At 44.9% G+C, this 24846-nt stretch overlaps 1 protein-coding gene and 1 long non-coding RNA gene across 9 annotated transcripts in view; one reads left to right on the forward strand and one right to left on the reverse strand.

The window, feature by feature from the left end:
- Positions 1-24846, forward strand: part of LOC113984311 (calcium-binding protein 1) — a 72493-nt gene that overhangs the window by 6110 nt on the left and 41537 nt on the right. For 4 of the 5 annotated variants that reach the window (XM_039384126.1, XM_039384127.1, XM_027714231.2 and 1 more), the window contains exon 1: positions 22189-23043. In XM_039384126.1, the coding sequence (XP_039240060.1) occupies positions 22441-23043 (603 nt within the window). In that variant the 5' untranslated portion in view covers positions 22189-22440. Of the gene's footprint in view, positions 1-4584; positions 4675-22188; positions 23044-24846 lie in introns of those variants that run through there. The other variant, XM_039384128.1, reaches the window with a different exon arrangement.
- LOC113984312 lies at positions 1293-22317 on the reverse strand. 4 transcript variants are annotated; one of them, XR_005564587.1, is made up of 5 exons: positions 22215-22317; positions 17350-17540; positions 7249-7314; positions 5520-5860; positions 1293-4932 (listed from the first exon to the last, which is right to left on the reverse strand). It is a non-coding gene; the product is annotated as an uncharacterized LOC113984312 (long non-coding RNA). The 4 variants fall into 4 exon arrangements; XR_003539452.2 differs by having other exon boundaries at positions 1293-5860; XR_005564588.1 differs by lacking the exon at positions 22215-22317 and adding an exon at positions 19641-21913 and having other exon boundaries at positions 1293-5860.

The raw sequence follows: 24846 nt of genomic DNA on the forward strand, positions 1-24846 counted from the left end.
TTTTTGCAGTGCTTGATGGCAGCTGCCACAGTGAGATGATTTGGGGGCAGTTGACCCAGGGCACATCCCTCGGGCCCCCTCAGTAAAATTCCATAGCACTCATTCTGGAACTCAAGGAGTTGTGGCTGTGTGACCTTCTCTGTTCCTGTTTCATACCTCTGAAGATCATGTTTATCCTGCTGTAACATTAGTGACTTAATTAGAGCTGAATTTGGTCCTACTGTCTCTGAACATGAGCAGCTCCCATCTAGTCATCTAAAGGATCAGATCTGGTTTCTTCTCTCTCTCAGTATTGGTGGCATCTGGTTTCATTTTCCATCTTTCCTGAGGGAGCTCACTTTTCCCCACATTTCAGCATATGCTTGTTGTATGTCAGCACCCCGGGCTGCCCATGTGTCTGTGCCAAGCCAAGTACCACTTTTCTAGCCAGCAAGGGACATGGTGTAAGGACAGAATGTGAGACACATCAGGGATTGGTGGTGTGGACTGTGCGTAGCTTAAAACCAGAACCTGCTTGCAGGTCAAGAAACTAAGCTGGAGCCAGTTAAGTGTGCGGGTTTTTTTCTCTGTGTAGGATGTGTAGAGGTAGCAAGATTTTCATCCTGTAGGAGCCTGAGGGCCACCATTCCCAGGGTAAATGCCAGAGTGGGGCACCACTGATGGAATGACAGGGCTGGCAGGGGACACCACATTTGGTGTCCCCATTTATCTCTAGATATGCTGGCATGGGAAATTTTCTATGTGTAATAGTTTGTCTCCAGGAGATGGATTGGTTCCTCTAACTTGTTCCACCTCTCCTTCCCTGTCCCCACCCCAACCGCTTGGCCAAACCACAGCTCCCTCAGCTTTGTTTGTGGCACACAGAGGGACAGCTATTCAATCAATAATGATACAGTTATTTTTTGTTAGATGTGGGATTTTTAAAAAGCAAGAAGTGATGATTTTGAGTGTTTATTAGATTCCTCTAAAACATACATTCAACTTCAGCTCTCAATATTTTAATGTATATTGCTACATAGATAAACTTATTGCTTGAAAAAGCATATGTACTCTCTGTTATTTCTCTGTTATTATAATGTTATCCAGTATTGTAAAATCAGCATCTGTGACTCAGATCACAGACATTAACAAAATAATTTAAAAATAATTTTATTTAATTAATTAACTTAAATTATACATACTGAGCTCTTTTATTTTGGGGACTTGCGGGGTGCAGGTATTTCTCTGTAAGCGTGGGGGCAAGCGACTTCATTTGTCTTTTAATAGTCTCTTAGTATCAGAGACGGATGATATCATCTCATATTGAAGCTCGTTTTTTAATAAAACTGCAGCAGTTTATAACATGGATACAGAGCTCCTGCTCCCATTCACGTTCCCTCCTACTCCACCCCATGTTCACCACAGTGACAAGCACAGGAAGCTGAAGGACTTGTACTAAATCTCCAGTTCAGTTCTTTAGTGCCTCTCACACGTTACAGCTGCATGGAGGAGGTGATGTCTTGAGGACAGGGTATAAGCAACTTTAGATTAAGTAATGGACTTAATAACTTCCTATCCCAGCAGACTGTCTTTGTGGCTGTCAGTGCCGTGTAACCGTGTCCCTGATATCCAGTCTGCTGTTTTCTGTATCACTGTTCATAAGCTCCCATCCTGAACAGCAGTCAAACTCTTCGGGCTGTGCTGGGGGATTATCACACTCGCTGGGCCGTTAAAGTCACTTCGCCTCGAGTCTTCAGCCTCTGAAAAGTGCCCCAGGCTAATCACTGTGAAATGTGACGCCTGTCATGTCTTCTTGTTCTGGTGTGTGCAGCAGGCCTGTCATTCACTAAAAGCCTTAACATCTGTTATTACACGGTAATCCTCACGCATCAGGCTTCCAAATAAGAAACTGGTGGAGTCCAACAAGGTATGGCTCAGCCCTGGTTTGCATAATTCCCAGAATGCAAGGCAACTTGCTCTCCCTTCTGAAATCATTAATAAGCAATAAGAATATTATATAAGCTGGCATCTTTTTTTAAACCATGATAATTTCAAATGCTATTATAATTAGGATGAAGATGAGAGTTTGAGCTGGGGGAGGGAACAGAGAAAGGATTAAGCTGATCTCCACCATGACGTTAGAAGGTGGCTTTGTCTGTAATATCCTAGTTTGGACAATAATGGATACACTTTAGAAACATAAAGAGGCAAATAGACAATTTATTTGAAAGTATTAATCCTTTTCATCCTGAAATGTTATCTCTTGCCTTAAATAGGATCACAGCTTTCCAGTCCACTTATGTCCTGACTACTTGACCCTTTAGAAACGCCTGAAAAGCAATATATGTTTGTGTTGTACCCCTGGTGACTGTCAGCTCCATAGTGGGTCTCATAAAGTGGACAGAAACGTTCTGTGGCTGGGAATGTCTTTGTCTAAGCCAGAGTGACTGCTAGGTGACTGTGCCTGCAGTGCTATCACATCACAAGAGACGTGGCCTCTCGGGTGGCAGGTCCCAAGCCATGACAGATCAGATGTGATATTTTAATGAAAAAAAGTTTAGTGTCTTGATCGAGCAGGCGGGATTTGCTGGAGAAGGCGAACCAGGTGAAAATATGGTTTATAAATGCAAGTAATAGGGCCGCTTCCTCTGGAATAAGGAAGATTTAAAAAGTCACTTGTCAAAATCATTTCCCTCTAAGGCTGCAGCAGCCCTCGGATCTGAGCATGTTCCTGATGTTCCCCCTCACTCACATGCACGAACACGGGGAGGCAGGCGGGAGGAGGCAGCTGCACTGACACACTATGGGGTTTGCAGGAACACGATGGCAATTTAGAAGAGCGATTAAAAGATTGCAAACATTTATTAATAGCTTTGCTGCTGCAGCAGCTCTGCCGGAGGAGCTTCCTCAGGGATGCTCTTACCTCCTGCCTGTGCCCTTCCAGAGCTCTAGAAACTGAAAAGTCAGGTTTGGACTGGGTTTCAGTTTAAAGCCATCAGACTGCAGACCACATTATCCCAGGAGCCAGGAAAGGGGACAGGGGGGACTTGAGTGTGGGAAAGAAAGAAGGTGCACAGAGCAAAAAGAAAGGATTTGTTCTTTCCAGCTATTGCTTGGCCTTTCTTTTCTTCCCTGTGCTGCTCTCCCTTTCTCTCTTTGCTCCTCTTTGCCCATTCCTTTTCCTCTCCCTTGGGACAGAGTGACTTTTTGTTCAGTGCACTGGCACTACATTCAGATGTGAGTCTACAGTGTCCTTTTGATACTGTATAACAAAATCAATGAAAGACAGGTATAAGAGCAGTATTGGAGAGGATCTGCTGAAAGTTCTGCAGAATGATCTGATTTTCTATATGAGCACAATCAGTTCCTTTGCAAATCTCCTGACTTTGTCCTTGTCTCTTCAGAGACATTGGGGAAAGGGAGAGGTGAAGGTTCAATGAAAATAAAAAAAGAAAAGGAAGGAAAGGGCAATTGGCTGAGCAAAAAAATCACCTTAATCTTCATGGCTGATCCTGCTGAACAGCAGTAAGCACCGTAAATGAGATGGGCAATTCTGATGTTTGAGTGCAGAATATCTGAGACATTTTTATCCCACAGAGCAGATGATGGTGACTGACTGATACAAATTTGCAACAGGAGGATATTTATCCTACGCATATGGTGACCTCCTCCATATTCCTATCCACAGTGGAATAATCAGTTTCTTTCATTTTTTGTTTTTTTCAAACTGGGTCCTAAGAGAAACTGAAATGTCTGGACAGCCTAAGAGGAATATATTTTTACTGCCAAGCAACAATGACAGCAGATATAAATGCTTGTGTCCCTGTCACTATCTGAAATCCTGCTGGAGCTGAGATGGATGACAGAGCACCCCAGCCTTGGCCAACAGCATGGCCAAGGGACTGGATGTGCCATTGGGCACTGGCAGCTTTTACCTGTGCTTAACTTTTTTAGTTCCATTGGGATCATTTTTCTTCTCTTCATACACACAATTTAATCATCCCATTTTTCAGTTTAAGAAAAATCTCGCTGCATAATTACTGCATCTGTGCTTAATGCAGAAGAATAGGCAGAGGGGAAAACAAAGTTGATCCAGTGGATCAGAAAGGATTAAAAATATGATGGTTAAAGAATGAAGGAACGAAATTAGGGTCGAATTAGGAGTCCTGCATTATTCTTACCTGAACCTGATTCGAGCTAATTTGGTTTTTTTTTAACTGCTTCCTCTGTTCCTTGAAGTTTTCAGTTTAAATACTTCCTTGGTCAGTTTTCAAGCGCAGGGTTCAATTTGGAACTTGACCAGCTGAATTTTTGTGTATTGCAAGGGGATGTGGCCAATGAAAAACACCTGATTATCTCTGTTCGCTTCGTATGCCCTGCTCCTTGTTGGAAGCTACACAAGCTGAGAGATAACATAAAACATCCTCCCTTGGGATATTTAAGGAAGGTCTGTATAAATTTCTGGGGAGTTTGGCAGAAAGCCTCCTGGGCCTTAAAAAGGCCTGCTTTTCTAAGGAATGTACATAATACTTTGAATAATCCTAGTCTAAAAGACAGAACCCACCAATGTATTTGGGCTAATTGCTCCTTCACTTTTGTCTTTAGGAGCTGGAATTCCCCATGTTCAGAGCAGCCAAAGAAGGACATCGATGAGGATGAAACAAACCTGGATGTTGGAGAGATATCTGGTCTCAGGTGAGAAAGGATGTAGACAGGATCCTGCAAACACCATTTCAACAGAAGGAACCACTTTTGGGGATGCTTTCCCTCTCATTTCTTGTTTGATGGTTGTAAATGGCAGCCCTTTCCAGGTAGTAGCAGCTTCTCTGTGAAAATTCTCATCCTTTCTTAGCAGTAGCTATTGCATTCCCACTGGTTTCAATATCTTTAATTTCCAAGTTTGCTGTGTGTGGCACCAGAGGATTGCTTACAGTCTTGGGACAATTTGGACACCTGTTGGTGGAATTGTTTTATCAGGATTTTTTTTCTTCATTTCTGAAAGGCTATTTTGGGATCTTTGTTTACAAATATTTAAAGCAAGAAATTGTATTTCATCAGCATTTTCCTTGCTCCCATTAGGACCTCAGCCCTCACTAAGGCTCTTGCCTCATGTATACCTCATTTTCTTTTTTTAAACTATTTTGTTGCTCATAAAAAAAACCCCGTATTGTTCTTAAGTATGACAACCACCACTCTCTTAGTTTTGGAACTGTCACTGTGGGCTTTGCCATTGGCATTCCCTTGCATTATTAGGACTCCCTCTGGGTACACTGGACATATCTCTTGACGTAATTGCAATTGTACTTCGCAAACGAGCAAGGAATTTGCTTTCCTGTGTATTGAGACATTTCTCTATGTCCTGTATCTTGTACTGGCTGCTGTCTCTGCATCCAAGTGGCAAGTAACAGGACTACAGCAATGGATAAAATAACCTGCACTGACCTCAAAGTGTTAAGTTTCTGAATTGATAAATAACACTTATTAGTGAGAATAAAAGAATTCTAGAATGCCAAGAAAGTCATGAAACTTCAGGAGTTTACCTGTTCTGTCCTTCTCCCATCATGAAGGGAAGGCAGGGCTTTGACAATGTTACCAAGGGCTTTGACCTCTGTGATTTTCTTTCTCAGCCATCGCACAACACAGAGCTGGGGGCAGCACTTGGGCACAGCCCAGATACACCCTTGAGACACAATTAACCTGCAGTTGCACAGCCTTTGTAAAGGCTGGATTCCACAGAGAGGCTAAGGAGTGTAGGGATCAATAGCAATGCAGCTGGATCTCTTCTAATGGGTGAGAGAAAAGACGCTGAGGAGCCTGTTCCTTCTGCACAGGGAAAAGTGGGGAGGTGAGATTCATGTTGTTACTCACTGATACGGGAACACTGTAAGAGAAAACAGAGATTATTCTTTGTATCCTTGTTAGGAGACACAGAAAGGGTAATAATGAGGAAGGGGAAGGCAGGTTACAGGTGGTAGCAGAAAGGAGAATTGTCCTTTTATGAGTGCCAATAAATAACCTTCTAAGTGCTGAGAAGGTGGTAGAAAGCATGACAGAGGTCTTTTCAAGGTTTAGGTTCTTCTATGGAGTAGGTCCCTTCTGTTTAGAAAAAAGTCACCGAAGATAAAATATTCCCAGACATGAATATAGAAAAGATGAGGTTGCACATGATGGACTTAAAAAATTCTGAAGTAAGTCTGTTTTAAAACTCTATCAGAACAAAGTCTTTAACTTTTAACACAATGTACCTTATTGGTTTGATGATGAATTAAAAACTGGAGGGAAAATGAAGAAGCAGCTCATGTAAAGCATCATGCATCATCTTCTGCCTCCCTCAAGACAACAGTGTATCACCTCAGCTGGTAGCAGAAAGTCTGCCAAGCTTTGTCATCGTTTGCATCATGACCTGAGAGCAAACACCCCCCCTGCCGTCACACGGGGCAGGGCTGGGCACCACTGGCAGCACCACAGTGGCCACAGAGCTGGGGAATATTTGCCTTACATTTGCCTTGTCAGCACCAGCTGGCAAACAGAGGGAACTGAAATATATTGTTCTGTGTATTCTGTTTGTGTGGATCAGCATCATCAACCTTGCTGGTCTTCAGTTCAAATAACAGCTATTTGTGAGTTTTGTTTTTCAAGATTCTGCTTGCACAGGTTTGACTTCACCTGAAATGTGTGATAGTCTTGATTGCCTGTCCTGTTGTCCAGAGCTTGAATTCTCACACAATGCTCAAGTGAGCCACAGGACACAGCCATTAAACTTAGTTTATGGAAAACATACCAGAATCACTTGGATCACATTATCTTAAACTTTCCACGTGAAGGAAATGTAGCACCAGGAGATTTCCTCATGTCCTGTCTCCAAATCTTGCTTTCTGCTTTGTTCTGTGTGTTTTATTTAGTTTAAGAACAGTAATAACTGGCTTCCAGACCCTGCTTGTGTTCTCCTTTGATCTTGACTTTGTATTTTCTTCCCTACCTGATATTCTTTTCCTTCCTTTTAACCCAGTATTGGTTTAAATTATTTCTCCCACCATAAGTACTCACACCCAACTCCTTCAGTCTCTGATAATCACAGCAAATTGGTATGATTTTCTTGGCTAGAACTTGTGCTTTACTTACTTATAGTGGTGTTTATCCTAAAATTCATTAAATGTCTATCTTTATTGTCTTGGGTTTGAGAAAGGACATGTCTCAGGAGAGTTCCATTTGCCTCTGAATAAAGTCAATATGAACAAATAATTGCTAGAATTTCTTTACTCTTCTTACCTGGTGTCCTATGCAAGTTCAGGAAATCACACCAAGGAACCAAGGAATTGCTTTCCTGCAACAGCACTAAAAGAGATAGAGCTGTCTATCAGCTAGGTGAACGTCTCTCACAATGAAACAAGCAAATCTGATTTTCTTGTTAAAATTCTCATGTTATTTCATCATAGGAAATACAGAGATGTGCCTGGTAGCACACCTGGCCCAGGGGTGAGGCTTTGGCAGCTCACCTGCTTGTTGCTGTGCCCGTTCGCTGAACAGCGTCACCACATCTTGGTAAGGAGAAGTTCTTTGTAAGCAAAGTGAGAGGTTCAGTCCCCGAGATCTGCTCAATCATTTCCATGACAAACCAAGTACTGGGTTAGAAGCTCCAGCTGAACACCAGGGTGGTGAGCAAAGTGGTGTGGACAAAGGGTTGAAGTGCCAGCATAGATTTCTAAGCCTTCTTGACAGATTTTACATTGTTCACAAAGTGATGTGACTTTTGGGTGCTTATGAGTAATGGGCAGAGCTGGATTGTTTAGTGTCCCTGTCCCCCAAGGCCACTGCCCTTTGAGAGGGAACAGTGTGTGCCACTGTTTGGCAGCCACGCTCCCAACCTGACGCAGGCATTTTGGGGGGGCCACGGAGCTGGCAGAGATGACTCATTCCGCCTCAGTGGCTCATTGAGGAGCTGCAGGGAGAAGCTATTTATAACCAGACCTTTCAGGTTCAGTGCAGCAGCATCTTCAGCAGGAGGGGGACAGGAATGGGGATGGAACATAAGACTTCCCAGATACAGATCAGCTCCCACCTCAGTATTGTTCCTAGAGCCACACAGCCACCAGCTGACTTCAGCCAGCATCTTTTCCAAGTCTTTTGTCCAGCTGTAAGGCTGCCCTGGTCCTGGTGTAAGATTCTGCTGATAACTCATCAGCTCCTCAAAGAGCAGGGAGACAACTGTGAATATCATCAGTGTGAACAAAACACAAACTCTTTCTAGTGTAGCTGCTATGCTGACACTTGCTGATTCTTTCTGACCCCTGGCCATGGCATTATCACCTTTATCTTTTCTTTGTCTCTGTGTTTATCCTGAGCTCTTTCCCTGGGTGTTTTCAAACAGTCTTTATGCTGCCAGCAAATCCCATTTAAACCTCCTGAGGTTTCTCTTCTATACAAGCTGCCACTGTAAAACTGTAGTTAGTTTTCTGATCTTGCCGTGGATTCATTTCATCTTGAGGTGCTTCCATGACTCCACATGTGAAACAGAGATAATGATACCCCCTGGGTTAAGCACAGTGTGATCTACAGCAATGAAACACCACCTAAGTGGTAGGACTATTACCAGAGAGAGTCACAGTACAATAGGAAAGTGTTTTACACAACAGTAGAGGACAGCATGTGTTAAAGAAAATATTTACTACAAACACACGTCATTGTATCTAGGTAACTGTAGACTTTATCTTGAAGCATGTTAGCACACATAAAAGTTGAGTTTTCTGTTGTATTAAAAACTTCTTCGAGTTTGTTCTCTTAACTGGCTTTTGAATTCAAAGCCATGAGGCACCAGGGATCCTGTGGCATGAATGTTTACCTTGTTCTTGTTCTACCTCTGTCCTATTCTTAAACCAATTTGTGTGTCTGGAGCTGGGCTGTGGTTAGATGGCTCCTTGGCTCCTGTCACTCTGTTGCTTCTTCCCATAGCTTAAATGCTGCATATCTAGCCCTTCATCTTCTCTTTTTCTTCTCATTACTTCTTTCTTCCTCTCCCTTCTTCATTCAGTAGGCAATTGGCTCAGCAGTGTGTGGCTGGTGCATGGTTTGATGAGTGTAAAGACTCGGTGTTAAGGCCATTTAGTAGATCTGTGGGTTTCTTTGGGGATCTCTCTTTTGGCTGTCCTACATCCCTGTGCTATGGACCCAGAGCTATATTGGCCTATTTACAGTGCATTGTGTTTATTGTCTTCATACAGAAGCTGTACTATAAATAACTCTTGACTTCAGTTTTGGCAACCAGCTAAAGGGGAGGTCTACCCTGCATAAACCAGTGCTTCAATGATAATTTATTTCTTCAAGTCCAGCTCTAAGACTGCAGAGATATGTGAATGTGGCACATACCTCATAATCTGAGGTTGCCTCTGCACAGTAGCCCAAACTCTTCCTATCTGCCACATCGTTTTCCTGAATCTCTGTTTTGATTTGGGAAAAACAGACATCTGGCTTTTATGGTTGCAAATAAACCTCTGAAACATCAACAAAATGTAGCTGGTGCAGAGATATTTGTGTTGGTCTTGAGAGAAAGAGACCATATTTCAGGGACATGAGGTGTAGCATTTGGGGGGGTTTTGAGTGGTAAACTAAAATGTGCTTGTAACTTATAAGCGATTATAACTTGAATGTCAACTTTGCTCCTTGTCTCTTTCTTCAGCAAATTTTAAACAGTAGATAAAATGGTTCTTAGAGCTGTTGGTTTATCCCTTGGCACCTCAGGCACCATGAGTACAGTGTATGGAAGTGCAGCTGGCTGCCCTGGATGTCTCACCACCTCCCCTTTGCCTGAGGCTTGCAACATTCCTGAGCAGACCCCTGGAAGGGGATCCCAAGGATGGGCAATATGGCCAGAGAGCACACAAGGAGATTTGTCCAGGTTTGACTTCGTGAACTCAGAACCAAGAGGGTTGGGAGGGGAAACCAAGAGAGTGCATACATGTCAGAGACTGAAAGGATTTACTTCCCTGCATTTCCAATTGCTTGTTTTCTATCTGGGGAAAATCCCTTTTGACAGCCCAGGCGGTGAGCTTCTAATTCCTGTCTCCGGCTCATTTTTCACTTCAATCCCTCAGCGAACGGATTTTAATGCTTGATGGATTCAAACAAAATTATTTCCGTTCCTGTGGCTTTGCAAAAGCCTCCAGGGTGTGTGTATGTGTGCACAGGGGAGGAGGGATGGGGCTTGTTTTCGTTACACTCCAGTAAGCCTCCTCTCCAAGGGAGACCTATTTCATTTCTTCATTTAGGGCTTTCTTGCTGATGATTCCCCCCATGCTGTCCTCCTGGCTCCTGGGTCACAGGAGGGCCTGTAAAACATTTGCTGTTCCAAGGGGTACAGGATGCAATGTTCCAGATCAGTGTTTCTGATGCAAGTGGGGATTCAAATAATATGACCATACTGTGCTTCCAGGAATAGCACTAGACTGGGGGAAATAACTGTGGGAAAACTTTGATACTCCCCTGCTCTTGCTGGGAGTGAGACCACCACAGGCTGAGAGATGGGGTTGGTGACTGAAGCATTGTCTGGGTAATCAGTGTTTAGCATTGACATCTTGTTTGAACATGCATACAATTCACCCTACTGCCATTGTAATGGACAAGTGTTGCTTTTTATTACCATTTCCAGCCTCTCCCGCCAGCAGAAATCACTGTAGGGAACTGTGCGGGGAGTCTTCTTGCATAACACTCAGTAATCAGTCAGAATTTCAGCTGCTCAACCACCATGTCTCTCTGCTGGGCTTCTTCCACAGAGTTCTTGTGTCTGGGAGGCTAAACACTATTAAAATGCTCAATATCTCACCCTTCCATCCAAGCCAGATCAGCATCATCATCCAAATTAACAAAGCAATTATTCTATGACACACAGCTCTAATAAGGACTTATAACTAATAAATGCTAAAGATCCTCATTCTCTGAAGGATTTAGAGTGTAGAATAAAGTTGATGATGTCTCTCAACATATGAGACTACTGTTGTTAGGGTGTGCTAAGCCCACTTGGTGATACCATATCTAGATTAAGTTATTTCAATTTATTATAACAGCTCCCAAGCTGTCACTTTGTCAGGCAAGGCAAAAATCTTGTTCCTGAACTTGGAAATGTGTTCTGTGTTCCTCTTCAGCATATGCCTGTCTTCGAAGACAACCTCCCATGTCCACAGCCTCCTGTGAATATTTGTTTAGAGCTATTGATCATCATAAATGTGTGTTGTGTCATGTTTGTGAAGCTGGTGGATCTGGGGACTACAGGGTGTAACTTGTCTGTTTCATTTAATCTATCTCTTTATGTTACTTCACAACCCCCGTTCCTCTAACTTCAGGGTTTTTTCAGTATAAGTATTCTAATTCTCATTTTTTATTTTGTTAAATACATTGTCTACAGTGGAGAAGCCCTGTTTTATTAGTGTGGTTTTCTAATATGTTGCATCAGAGACTATTAACTTGCATTATAAATACTCAAAATCATGCATAAAGTATACATTGAAGTTTTAGTTGTAAATATGGTAATAGCATTTCAGGAATTATTTATCTAGTTAATATGTTCTTGCATGTAATTGTATTTTTATTTTAACTTCATCAATAAACTTCAAAGTTTCAAGCCAGGGACAGTAAATTGAAGTGTTAATGAACTTTGGAACTTCATTAATAAAATGATGCAAAGTTTGTTTGGTAGCAGAGGACACTAATTTATGAACCAATAGATACCACTGACCTGAAAGCTTCAGCTAATTGTTACAGCAGTGGTACAGGCAACTCTCCTTTTACATATCTTTAGACTATAAAAAATAAATAAATCTAATTGACAGTTTGCAAAGGATCAATAAGAAGTTGAACTAATTGTGAGCAAAAAAAAAGGAGTTCTTAAATTTCCATCTTGTCTTTCCGCTGGAAAATGTGGAGATTTTACTGCAGATGTAGCTGATTAATTAGCCTTGTCCTTTGCCACCAGAGAAGGGAAGTAGACAAATATTTGGAAAATGTGGTTTTTAAATACTCTCGTTTCAGCTAATGTTCTGGATTGCTTCTGTGGTATTAATAATGTTTATTAATATTTTGGTTGAACATTTTCCTAAGTCACCAGTGTTCCTTTTGCAAAGGCGTGAGCTGTGAATCCAGCTGGATACCCATTGGATTTACTTGCTGCAGATCAAATTATCTGATGTTAAATACATATTAGCATATGACTGCACCAGTTTTATCGACAGGATTTGCCAAAAAATGATACATTATTTTAATACTGGTTTCCACCACATTGTTGGGGTGAGGTTAACGGAGACTGGAAGTTATTCCTAGTGACAGAATACAGTGTCAGCACCACTGAGAAAGCAGCATGTTGTGTTCTTCCTGCCACTTGTTGTCTCTTTTAGTTGGTGACTCTGAGCCCAATAAGCCTTTCCTTCACTGGAAAGTCTTAGAGAGATGGCTGGTGTCTTTCAGCTGGAAAAACAGCATCAAGCTTTTCTCAGCACTCTGTGTTGTACCAGCCTTCCTAAATGTGCTGCCATTTGCTCAAGTCTAGCGCTTGCTGTGCCTTTGGCACCGTAAACAATACTCTCAGCCACTACCCTTAATTGTTTTTCGGGATCCTATTTACTCATATATCTACTCTCTATAATCCTTTAATGGTGACAAGCTTATCAGTGTAATCTCTGCATTTTACCTGGATATCCCTTGCTCTCTGTGGTTTATTTTTTTAATTGCACACAAGACTGTGTCTAGCATGGTCCTCGTGTGCCATTGTCCAATTTAATAAATGTTTCATTTCCTTTCAAGCTGACATTGTATTCATTTCCCACTGCAACACTGAGCTTTCCCTCATGAACAGTTCACTGGAGGTGGCACTGCAATGGCATTGTCTGTGTCGTGCAGCAGCTCTGCTGCTGCTTGCAAAATGTGCAAAGCTGACCCAGGACATTTCTCACATCTTCTTCCATATGCCAAGTATTTTCTCGGTCCATCCTGGTTGTCATAGAGCACATGTGATTCTCCATGGTTTGATCTTTGAGCTAAATGTGCTTATATCTCTCAGAATCTCTTGTACGGTGTATTTTGTGTTTTCATTGTGTTTAGATCTGACTTGAACTTAATTCTGGACTGGATGATTGCCAGGGGTTGGTTCTTTGACCTTCCATCAGCCTTGAAAATTTTGAGGGAAAACCAATTCCCTATTAAGAGGACAGACCTTAATCTGAATTTTCTTAAAAAATCTCGGGAGAGACATCCCTTAGTAAGCTTTGAAAAGGTCAGAATCAGTCAGCCACATGCATTTCTTCAGGTCCACTTTCCTTTTTTTTTTTTTTGCATTTGCCTAAAGAACATAAATCTTTACATTTTATTTTTATGTGAAGTGCAATATCTCATAATGCATACGGATTTCTAAGGAGTTTTCACTGCCAGAATTGACTGAAACCTCTTAAACATTTCAAATGCATCAAAATTGAGTATTAAGGAAAATAAAGCTTTTGATTGTCTTCCTTTTTACTGGCATACATGGTTTTTAGATAAACACGGATTTCTAGCACGTACACATGCAATTTATATTTTCCCAATTGCCTTCTGTATTTCCAGACTTTCGGTTCTTCTGGGCATCTTGGTAGCTTCTTCTTTTCTACTGAAGTTACACTCCTTGGCATCTTTTTATTCCTGATACCATATGGCACTCTTTAATCCCTCTGCACCCAAACTGCTTTCAAAGTTATTCCTTATTAATGACGCATTTCCAGCTGTCTCTGCTTAACCCAGTGAAGGCTTTTGCCTTGTCCCTGTTCCTGAGCCTGGGCAACTGAACAGTTCCAGTAGCCAGGGCTGTGGCCTGGGAGGGAACACACTCCAGGCACAGTCCCTGCAGCAGATGGCACAGTCTGGGAATGGCACATGGGCGAGGGGAGTGAGTCCCCGGGTTTTTCCAAGAGGAGGAGACCTTGTAAGTAAGAAGTATATTCAAAATGCAGCCAGTACTATTTGCGTGATGACAGTGTATGACAAACTGAAGTTTCTGTAGAACACAATGAAACTATTGGAGCAATTGTTCCCATGGGAATCCCATCACAGGGAAATGACCCGGGCACTCGAAGGAAACACCCTTTAGGGCACTTCCTTGAGAGATTGTTTTTGGAAGAAAAAAATCAGTCTCCGGAAAATAAATCTAATAAAGCCCAGTTGGTTTGCGTGGCATTGAGCCCTGTAAAGATCCGTGCTAATTCCTCTTGTCCGGTGCTCTGGTGGAAGGAGCCGACATTGCCGCTGAATGACAAAAGCACCGTGTGAGTCCTGTTCTCACACGCTCTTCCCAGGAAAGCCGGGACAGCCGCAGGGGGGTAAATGAGCAGATGCCTTTTCCCTGGTGTGAGGACACCTGCTGTAAAAGGCACATTGCTGAGCCTGAGAGTCTCTAGCTGCACCCCTAGAATTTTTCTTTTGCTGCTATGGATTGCAGTCTCTGCATGAGTTGTTGCTGCTATTATTATTATTACTGCTACTATTGTTATATTACATTGTTAATAATATTATTGTTAATTAATATTATGTGATGCTGAAGCTCTGTTCCCCTTCCTCCAAGATGCTGTTTCTGCCACAGCCTTTTCTGCCTTTGATCACAGCCAAGAAAATGGCTTTGACATTGTATGTATTCCCCTAGCCCACTGCAAAGTCCTAATCCTTCTAATAGCTGGAGGTTTTCAGTTTAAGTCTTTTATTAATATTCAATCTTAATTGTAAAGCACTTCAGTGATATCCAAAAGCCTGTCTTACATAACAGTCTTATCCACATTTGAGTCCTTCAGAGCTGGAGTCTCAGGAGAAACCTCTGTTTGATCTGCCTAGTCTGTCATTAGTCCTCACGCCTTTAATGCACAAACCCATTAGAAATTAACAATACCTTTCAAATGTCTAAGCTCAGTCAATGTATATTTTTAAATATTTGATATTATTAGAAAGAGTATGACTTGCTGTCATGTTCTTATTTAAGTGGTGTCATGAGCACAGTCTCTATACAGTCTTCTGGGAGCCTTGTTTGCAGCTCTAAATCATCTGAAAAGTGAAAGAAGCCGTAGGAAATTGAGGTAATTAAGGTATTTCATAAAGTGCCAGTGTTGATAAGATCTTACTATGCATGAGGTTTTTGTCAGCTGGGTAAATAGATGAGAGCACCTGAAAACTGGGAACTACTCCTTTCCTCAAGGTGGATATCCCAGAAAGTCACTGGAAAGGAAGAAAGGACAGGTGTTCTTCCTAATCAATAATAACCCTTTTTGAATTATGGCTCTTAAGATTTTAATTCATTGCAGATGATCACTCCTTTTCCTCTTACACTGATTCATCTATTTCAAGCAGTTGCCAGCTCTTCCCAATTTTTATTTATTTTGGTGAAGACTAGGAGTGAACCTTCAAACTAACAAACTGGTATGTTTAGAATGAACCTTCATGTTTACTTGTCTTAAGGAGAATTTTTTCAGGGGATTGATTCAGCTCAGGTACATATTGTTCAGACTGAACAAAGACCAAAGTGTAAACTGAGAGCCTTCGCAGTCAACTAATGCAGGAAACACACAGTTTTAATACAGTCTGATGTTATTAATAAGCAGATAAAGGAGAGATGTGAACTTGGGCTTCAGGCAGCAAATATAAACATCTCCTGAAATCCCACCTCAAAAGACAAGGGACATAACAGCACATGTCCACAGTTTGCATTTAGAAATCACATCCAAAAGCACATTTCTGTTTCCTCCAGCTTCTGTACATGCTGTGTTAAACGATTTTTATAAGCTCACAACACTTTCTCCTTTGCATCTGAACAGAAGTTCTTAAATCCTAAGACCTGAGAACCCCTTTGGGAAGCAGGTGTTACTGTCTGTGCTTCACATGGAAGGAACTAAGGCATAGGGCAGTAAGGCTGAAATCCCTGTAGGAACTCTTCACTGGGGGGAAGATATCAGAAGTTATCATTTGTGATCAAACAAAATCACAGGCAGTCAGGGTGGTCATTAACTCGCCTTTGACACCAGTTCCCTGCTCACACACCAGTGTATGCTGCCTGCCCAAAAACTGCAAAGCTGATCTTTGTACTGCACAAGGTAGAAGTAAATATGAAATAGAAATGCTTCGCTAGATGTTTACTGGGATTCCTTGGAAATTACTAAAAACTTGCATTATTCAATGTCACTTGATAATTGTACTAATGAGATGGTGTGAGATCCTCTACCAAAACGTAACACCCCTTTGAAGAAATGAGGCTACAAGCATTTCACAACTAACTTATTTGTACAGCCGACAAATTACTTCATCTGAACTTGAAAGGTAATTTAGGCAGTGTTACTAACTAAGTTGTAACTTTGTTCAGGACATCAGGTCTTTTATTAAATTCTTGGGAAAAAACCTAATTAGATCTCCAAGATGAGGAATTCTCAGTGCCTTTGTCTAGTTTCTTGTGCCAGTGGCACTGGTAGCAGCATCTTGCCCCTCTCTCCCCGTGAGCCTGCTGGCTCAGCAGGGAGGTGGGCATGTTTGCACAGGAGCTGCTTCAGCTGCTGCTTGAACAAGGTGTCCTTCCTCCACTGGCATCCCAGGGCTGTAATTTTTCGTCCAAAAGGGACTACTGGCTGCTGATAGAAACCTGACCATTTTTTGTAACTCATACAGCTTCCTTTCTGGTTACAAGCCATATGTGCAAACCCTGTCTCTCCCTGGAGCTGTGTTCTACCAGAGCCGTGCTGGTTATGTACCAGTATCAGTGTTCATTAAATAAAATATTTGAGAGAGAGCAGCTCTATGGAGAGAGAACGACTGCCCTGGAGATAATGAGTGATTCACTCCAGCTGATCCCAAATGAATTTCAACTCACTGTAGTTGTTTCATACTCTCGCCCGTTGTATAACTGAGTTTATGTTGTATAACTGAGTTTATGTTGTATAACTGAGTTGCTTCATGACAGTAGCTCATATTTTAGTTGGTGGCAGTGAAAGGGTCAAAGGATGAAAGCAGCAGCTACTTTTATTCTGATTTCCCAAGTGCATCAACGGTGACAGAATAAAATATGAGGGCTGATGTATGATAATCTTGATACACCTCAATACTCCTCCCATTGGAAAATAACCCTCTCCCAAAATAAATACAAGAGGTTTTCTTTGCCAGGAGACTGGCTGGAAATCAGGCTGCCAGGCAATGAGCAAGCAATAACAATTTATTTAGCCTTGTCCCCAAACCACTTCCAACCCAAACTGGCCTTCAGTGCTGCTCTCTTTCCCATCCATTCCCTGAACTAATTCTTTAGGCAGTTGATAAATAATCCCTTTTTTTTTTTTTTTTTTAACTAGCAAAGATTAAATGTTCTCAGTCAGAAAAAAAATGCAGGCTTTTTACCTGATAATCAGGGATCCTTTTTAATGCAGCTGAAGAGTCCACCTGTCTCTCTGAAAAGCAGCCATAATCCTGTGGTCCAGATCACATTTCAGAAAGAGATGACTCCATCACATATGCAGTTTATTGTGCTTGTAAAACATCTGCATGGGCTTGTGAAAAGCTTTGGTCTTACAAAGGAGAGTTCAGGTCATCTGAAAGTGGAAAATTGTGAAGTGATTTAATTTTCTCCCTTGTATATTAATTAGTGATCTCAATGTAAGCCAAAGACAAGCTGACCAAATGAGCGGTCCTTTGCTATTTACTGTTTGGCACATTTTCATTTTATGCCTCAAGACTGTGTCAAATGGAGAGAAAGATGACTGTCACTGTTAAAACCACATCAGTTTTGCTTCAGCGATTTTCAGAGGTTTGGGGTTTTTTTCCCTAGAACCTGTACTCAGACCTCCCCTTTAACGTTCTTCCTGCCTGCCTTGTGGTTCACCTCCACTTGCACAGCAGTGCCTTCTACAGAGATGTGACTGTGAAGTTGATTGGAGTTTGGCAACAGAGATGTCTGATATGAAAGGGGTGACATTTGCCAGCCGTGGGCTCTGCAACTGCAAAGCTGAGCCAGCTGTATCAGCTTAATTAATTGCATTCTTAGCTGTGTGAACCGAGACTGAGACTCAGAAGGGGTGTGTGGGAAGGAGGCAGGGCGAGGAGTAATTCTAGGAAAATTATTTACTTCTGTTACATGCCTGGAGAAGGGAAGGTTGGGTCTCTTCATAGGAGTCTGGCTAAAGTTAGGCCACACGTGGTTGCTGAGGGAGCTCAGTCCTATCTGTGCCACTGAGAGCAGAGTTTCTGTTATATCTTGTTTCATGTTATTTGGTTTAACAAGCTAAGAAAGGGTTGGGGCATCATCTCTGCTCTGACTGGCCTCTCATGTGCCAACAACTTGGAGCTGTAGAGTCAAGCCCAGGTCTGTGCCCTCACAGAGCATCACAGTGAAAGAGTTTGTCACTTCCCTTTGGAAACAATTCCCTTCCTCCACACTGATGATGGCACTTACCTGTTTTTCCCTCTGCCATCTTTGCTGGCACAGCCTGGCCCTCTGACCAGTCCTGTGTATGTACATTATAATGTGTAGGGAGCTTCACCCTTTTCCTTACACATTTCTTCTCCCCCTTACCACTCTGTCATCTGGCTTCTCCACAACTGTGTTTTTCCTGTCGTTCATCCATTTCTCTCATGGACTGTTGTTTTTGTTCTACTGCCCTTCATCCTCCTTTCCCATTCCTGTAGGCTTATTACAGGATCACACTGCAGTCTTTCCACCTTCAATGCTATTTGACCATTGAAAACAGTGACTTCCAATCCATCTGCCACGTCCTGACAAATACAAAGGGAAGTTCTCTGTTTGCAATCAGGATGGAAGTAACCAGGGTGGATTTGAGCACAGGGATTACAGCTGGAACAATAATGCCTTTGTAATACTGTCAGGATTATTCCTCTCCTGTGGAGTAAAACTTGAAGAGCAATACCAAGTCTTCAAATAAACAGAATTTCCAGCTGCCAGTGCTTTTGCTTCCTCTGGAGGAGACACACGCCTGTCCAAATACAATATGCTAGAAGACCAACACTTGGCATCTATATGACTATTGAAACATGATGTGTTTCTGAAACCCTTTAAAAGCAATGGAGAAATAGTACAGGAAAAGGCCTATAAATGAGGGCTAGGCAGTCCATCTTGTGCTACAGGACAGATTCCTGATTGGTATCCTGATTCTCAGCCCAGTCCAGCCTTGACTTTCATTTGCTTTGGCAAATTGTTTGTATGGTATTATACCTGCCCAAGATGATTATGTCCTTGCAAATGCAGGTGAGAGAAATAATAAAGACTAAGAAACTAGTACCAAGAGAACTGCTGCAAAACATCAGAGACACTTTGTGCCTCCCTATCAACAGCTTACTGGAGACTTTTTATTTTATGAGCGTTTCACTCTCAAACTCCTTTTCAAGGCCTTTAAACTGAAATGGAAATACAGTCTCCTGAGTTCAGTGCAGGCAATTCAGCCTCTGTTTGTTTGAACAGTATTCCCATTTTTGTCAAAAATTTCCTCTACACAAGTGAAGCCAAAAAGAATTGACCAAACCCTTCCCCCGAAAACACTCATGCATTTGCTCGTGGGCATGCTTTTTGATAAGCACTCTTACGGAAAGCCACGATTTTACACTTGCAGGCAGTGCCGTGTTTGTCATTGCACGCTGGAATTGGATCTACCTTCCCCCGCCAGCCTCAGGCTACTCACTTGCTCCAGAATCCCCCAGGTTCAGGGAGGGAAATGCAGCTCCCCTCTGGCTTGGCCTCGGACTGAATCACACGGGTAGTTTAACTCAGCTCTGTCTCAGGAAGCAGCGAGCGTGCACGTTACATAATATAATCTTCGTGTCTTGAGGATTCAGGCCTGTCCTCTTTTGTGCTGCCAGATGGAAGAGGAGCCACGCTCTCTCTGGAGAGATGTCCCCGCACATCTCGCTGCTCAGCCGTGCTGGAATTATGTGCTTCTCTCTGCAGCCGGGCACTGTTGTTCCCTGGCATTTGGCTCCAGAATAGCTCTTTAGTATGCAGTGGATGCCACGCAGCCACTGTGATCCCAAGACTAATTTGTCTAGAAAAAGACATACACGAAGAACCTCCAAAAGGAATTTGTGAGAAGGATATAATCCAGATTCTCTGAACAGCATGAGTTTGTTCCCAGCTGAAACCCAGATACAGGTGTTGTGGACAGCCAGGTTTCTGCTTTGTGCTCTCACTCTGTCCCACTACACAGTTCTTTCAGCTGCTGCTGCTGTTTTGTTGCTCGGTTCTGTAACATGGCCCCTGCCTGCCCTGTTATTACCTCTGTTAGTCAAGCCGTTTCATGCCCTGATCCCTGACGTGCTCTCCAAAGTGATGAATCACACCTGCACTAGTGAGTCCCTTCTCACTAATGAGGCATATGCTCCAAATTCTGCAGCGCTCAGTTGATTGAGGCATGGAGCTACAACCCACCTGTAGGCAGCAGTGTCACTACAGTCCTCAGGAATAGCTCAAAAGACCCCAAGGAGGGTGAGGGCAGTGTTAGTCAGACTAGACAAACATCTTATCTGTGTGGACTTCCTCACAGCAATGCCTTGTCAGCACCAGCTGCAACTCCAAAATCAGCAGCTCCTCTACAAGCAATGTTACATCCTGATGGAATTAACTTCCCAAGACAGAGAGCTATTGGGAACTGTTCATTTCAGCCTCCTGCTACCTCTGAGCTTCCTGGCAGAAGGACCAATGTAGGAGCCATGGCTTCAGCAAGCAGGTGCAGTAGGGAAAGCCAGGGCTTGTGTTCATCCAGCCATGAGTAGTGATTCTGCATTGCTAATATCAAACAGGAGCAGCCTGTTCTAAAGTAAAAAACAGCCCACAACAAAACCCCAAAAAGTACCTTGGCTATAATTAGGAACTGAAATGACACTGCAGGTTTGAATGGAAAATTGGTGCTTGACAAACGTCCCTGCCATGAACCCCTTCAACAGCCCATTTAGCCACCACGACAGCTGCTGCCAAGCTCCAAAGCAGGGAAGGGGCAAAGGGGCCATTCTCTTCTCCTCTCTGTCATCCTGAGGGTGGATGGAGGGCACCTTGTGCAGGAATTGCTGCACATCCTGTGCTGATAGCACAGGTGAGGGGACAGAGCACACCGAGCCAGGGCCGCAGCATAACTCTCTTTCCATGGCAGCTTTGCCCCGACCAGCACACGTGGCTGTAGTGGTGGGGGCACAGCAGCACTGGCTGCAATGGGACCCCAGGCTGAAGAGAAGTTGCACTTGGGTTGTTGCAGAGAAGACTGTCATTGCATAGTAACTGCTGTGCATGTGCCAGCAAGAGCAGAGCGAGCATGAGTAAGCTTATTATGTGATAATCACACCTTCATCTTTCTGGGTAGATAAACTGCTGAGGTATCCAAGTCTGGCAGTGAGGCACAATAACTGTCTGGGGATGAGCAAGAAGCAACCGGGTCCTTTCCTCATTGGAAACATATGTCTGATTTGATGCCATTATCTTTTTCTGGTTTTAAACAGAACATTGTTATTGAACCACATGGTGCCACTTAATTACCTGTGTTTGATTACAAAGATGTTAAGTAACCAGGTTTTTAGGTACAAGCTCCTTCAATTTTATATCCTTTTATGATGTGCCCTAACAAAGCCTCTGTGTCCATTTCAAAGGCTGGGTCAAGACTTCCCCCGTGGGCTATGTCAGGCAGGCAGTGGCCAAGTACCCAACCTCCTCTTCTGAACTTTGGGAAATCTGCATCGAGTTTGAATCCTTTCAGTTATAGTGATGAGACCTACAAGTGCTGACCTATAGGGCCAGTGTCACCGCGGTCCCGTGTCGGTAGGCTGAACATCCAGGTGGAGCAGTCGGGTGGGCCACGACCCCCACAGCGTGCTGGCCACCGGTGCCGGCGCAGAGGAACCACCCGAGGGGCACACCTGGGGCAGGTGGGGCACCCCGCGGGGCAGGTGCTCCCCTCCCCGGCTCTGCCCTGGGAGCTGCGGGAGCCTCGGGGGTCAGGCCTCCCACACCGTCGCCCCCGGGACGCCGCCCCCAACCTCCCCGTCCGCGCCGCCGCCGGGGGCGATGGTCCCGCGGCTCCCGCCCGCCGCCGCTCCGGGGGGCTGCGGCCCCGCCGCTCCCCCTCCCCGCCGTGCCCGGGGCCGCCGGGCCCTGCCCGCCCGCCGCGCTGCGGGAGCGCCGCCCGCCGCCGCCCGCACCCCTCGGCGGCGCCGCTTCGCCTGCGGCGCGCCCCGGCCCGAGCCGGCCCCGGCGGGGGGAGGCCCCGGCTCACCTGGAGAGGCGGCGGCGGCGCGGGGGGAGCCCCGGCGGAGGGGGGGACGGTGCCCGCCAGCCCCCGCCGGAGCGCCCCTGCCGCGGCCTTTGTCTGCGCTGTCACATGGGCCGCGGTGCGGGATTTAAGCGGGTCTCCGCAGGACATGCCGTGAGCGGCGCGCCGCAGCCGTGCCCGCAGCGGCAGCGCTCCGCCCGGCCGGGGATGCGGCTCTAGCGGCCCCGCGATGAGCGGCTCCTCCATGGCGAAGAGCGAGTCCCGCACTTCGCTGCTGAAGGCGGCGGGGAGCCGGCGGGCAGCGGGCGGCCAACCCCAGCCCCGCGGCAGCCGCGTCCGGGACGGCAAAGGACAAGGCGGGCAGACGGGGAGGGAGCCGAGCCAGGAGCCGCTCCCCGGGGAGCCCAGTGCCCGCAGGCCGCTCTGCCACCCGGGCGCCCGGGAGGACGGAGCGAGGGGCGCAGGGAAGCTGTCACATGGACGGGGGGAGAGCCAGCCCGAGCCGGCGGAAGGAGGTCCAAGGAGAGGCAGTGGCAAGGAACCAGTGCGGACACCCAGGCAGCACCACCACCTCCCGCCGCACGCCAGCCACGGTCACCCCCAGGACCAGCATCAGCTCTCAGACAGGGATGGGGAGGAGGCAGAGGAGGACTTTTTCTTCAGTCACAAGCAGAGGTCCAGCAGAGAGTCCCTGAAGCTCTCGGAAGGCGCTTCACCTCTGTCCAAATCCAGCAGCAAGTGCTCCACCAAGTCCAGCGGCAGCGATCGGTCGGAGGAAGCAGATCCCCTCATCCAGCAGCTGCACCCCATGCTCAGCTCGGTCTTTGGCCAGGTAAGGGGCAAAGTGCCCCTCGCCCCCCACTCCTCCCTCTCTCTCCCCCACTGCCTTCCCTCCGCGCCCCCCTCCTCCCGCGGCTCACGGACCTTCGGCTCCTCGCCCCGGAGCCCTGCGCACCCCCGGGCGCAGCCCGCAGCTGTAAATGCACTGCTTCCTGGCCGCCCCTGCCGAACTTGTCCCGGCGCTGCGGCACGGCCGGGGCGCTGCGGGGCCGGCCCCGAGGAGGGCTCCGCGCCGGGGACGGGGCGCGGGTCGGAGCCCCCGGTGCCCGCCCGCCGCGCCGGGCGCTGCGGAGGGCGCTCTCGGTGGTGCTGACGGGGGAAGTGCCGGTGCTTTGCCGGTCGCCGGGGGAAGTTGTGGCTCTGCCTGCCGAGGGTGAGAGTCAGAGAAGCGGATTTTTAAAATCTATTTACTTATTAGATTCCATCTCTCTGGCTCCCCTCCTTGCTTTGCTGTATTTGTTTACATCTCCTTATGGTACATTTCTGTACAATCAGCATATGAATCATTTCTGATGGCAGAAGCTGTCAGGAGAAGGTAGTGAGGAGAACGACAAAAAAAAAAATCCTGACCCAATTCTGAAGCCTTCCCAGTCACTATGTTAGGATGGAACAGATGCTTTCGGTGTTTGCAAGCTCTTTTGGTATAAAGCTGTTGCTTTTAGCTGCTTTTGGTAGTGAAATTACCCAACACGGTTACCCTCTAAAAATGAAAAGGCAGAGGGAGACTGGCTTGAAATTTTCTTTTAGAGACATTTAGGGATGCTACTGGGAGATGTAATCTCCAGGAAGATTAATGTAACTGCAATCTCCCAGAAGCACAATTATGGGCATAAGCCAGTAGCCTGGGCGGGTAAGTTCCAGCCCTGGAAGTGATCAAATAAACCAGAATTATGATTTCTGGGGTCTATTATCGTTAAGTCCTTTTTTTTTTTTTTCCTAATGTAGGTTTGGGAGGCTTTGCAGGGAGTCCATTCAAACTGAGATTATGGAGAGAACTAGAAAATTTTTTATGTTTGGTTGGAAGGAGACGATACACCCGTATGTTTAATCTGGGAGTGTTGTCTTCTTCTGTTCATCTTGACTTCTCTAGATAAAAATCAAAGCACATCTGTTCTCCTCAACAGTTTTCCATCCTCACTGACAGTCTGCTGTTTATGAATGTTATGGTTGTGTTTAACTCAGAACGAGTATTACCCTCCCTGTGCCAACGGTGCACCAGAAGTCTCGGTTAAAATCTTGTAGCAGCAATAAGGAAGAGCCTGCTCAGCAGGTTGGTGTTCAACCACGTTACACAAAGCAGTATTGCAGCATCAGGCTTTGAAATCGGTGGACTTGGTTCTGACTTGTGCTGTGTCTGTAGTTCTGAGGGAAGTGAAGATGTATCTGAGAACAGATTCTAAGTCTATGGAGCTGTATGTCCTCAAAGTGTTGGACATACAAACAAATCCATGCCAGGGCTTCCACTCACGGAAACCTCTCTGGTTCTGGACTCAACCCTCACCTGAACGGTATCTTTATTTTACCTGCTCTGCTGCTTGCATTCCAGCATCAGAAGACATTTCTGTAAACTTAGTAAAATTTAACTGTGGTGTTGAACAATGCCCTTTACAGAAGTGAGACAGATACAATTCTAGTTTTCATTTTTGTGCTGGGTACCTTGCACCAGTACTTACACACACCAGCGCCTTTCTTTTAGAGTGTGATGTTATTTATTCCCATTTCTTTCTGTATTAATCTCTCACTTGCTTTCTTTGAAGAAACGATGAGTGAATGACCATTTAATGGAGATTTTAGG

Source organism: Pipra filicauda, unplaced genomic scaffold (assembly GCF_003945595.2).
Source record: "Pipra filicauda isolate LSUMZ 115617 unplaced genomic scaffold, ASM394559v2 scaffold33_size4404698_pilon, whole genome shotgun sequence".
Taxonomy (NCBI): Eukaryota; Metazoa; Chordata; class Aves; order Passeriformes; family Pipridae; genus Pipra; species Pipra filicauda.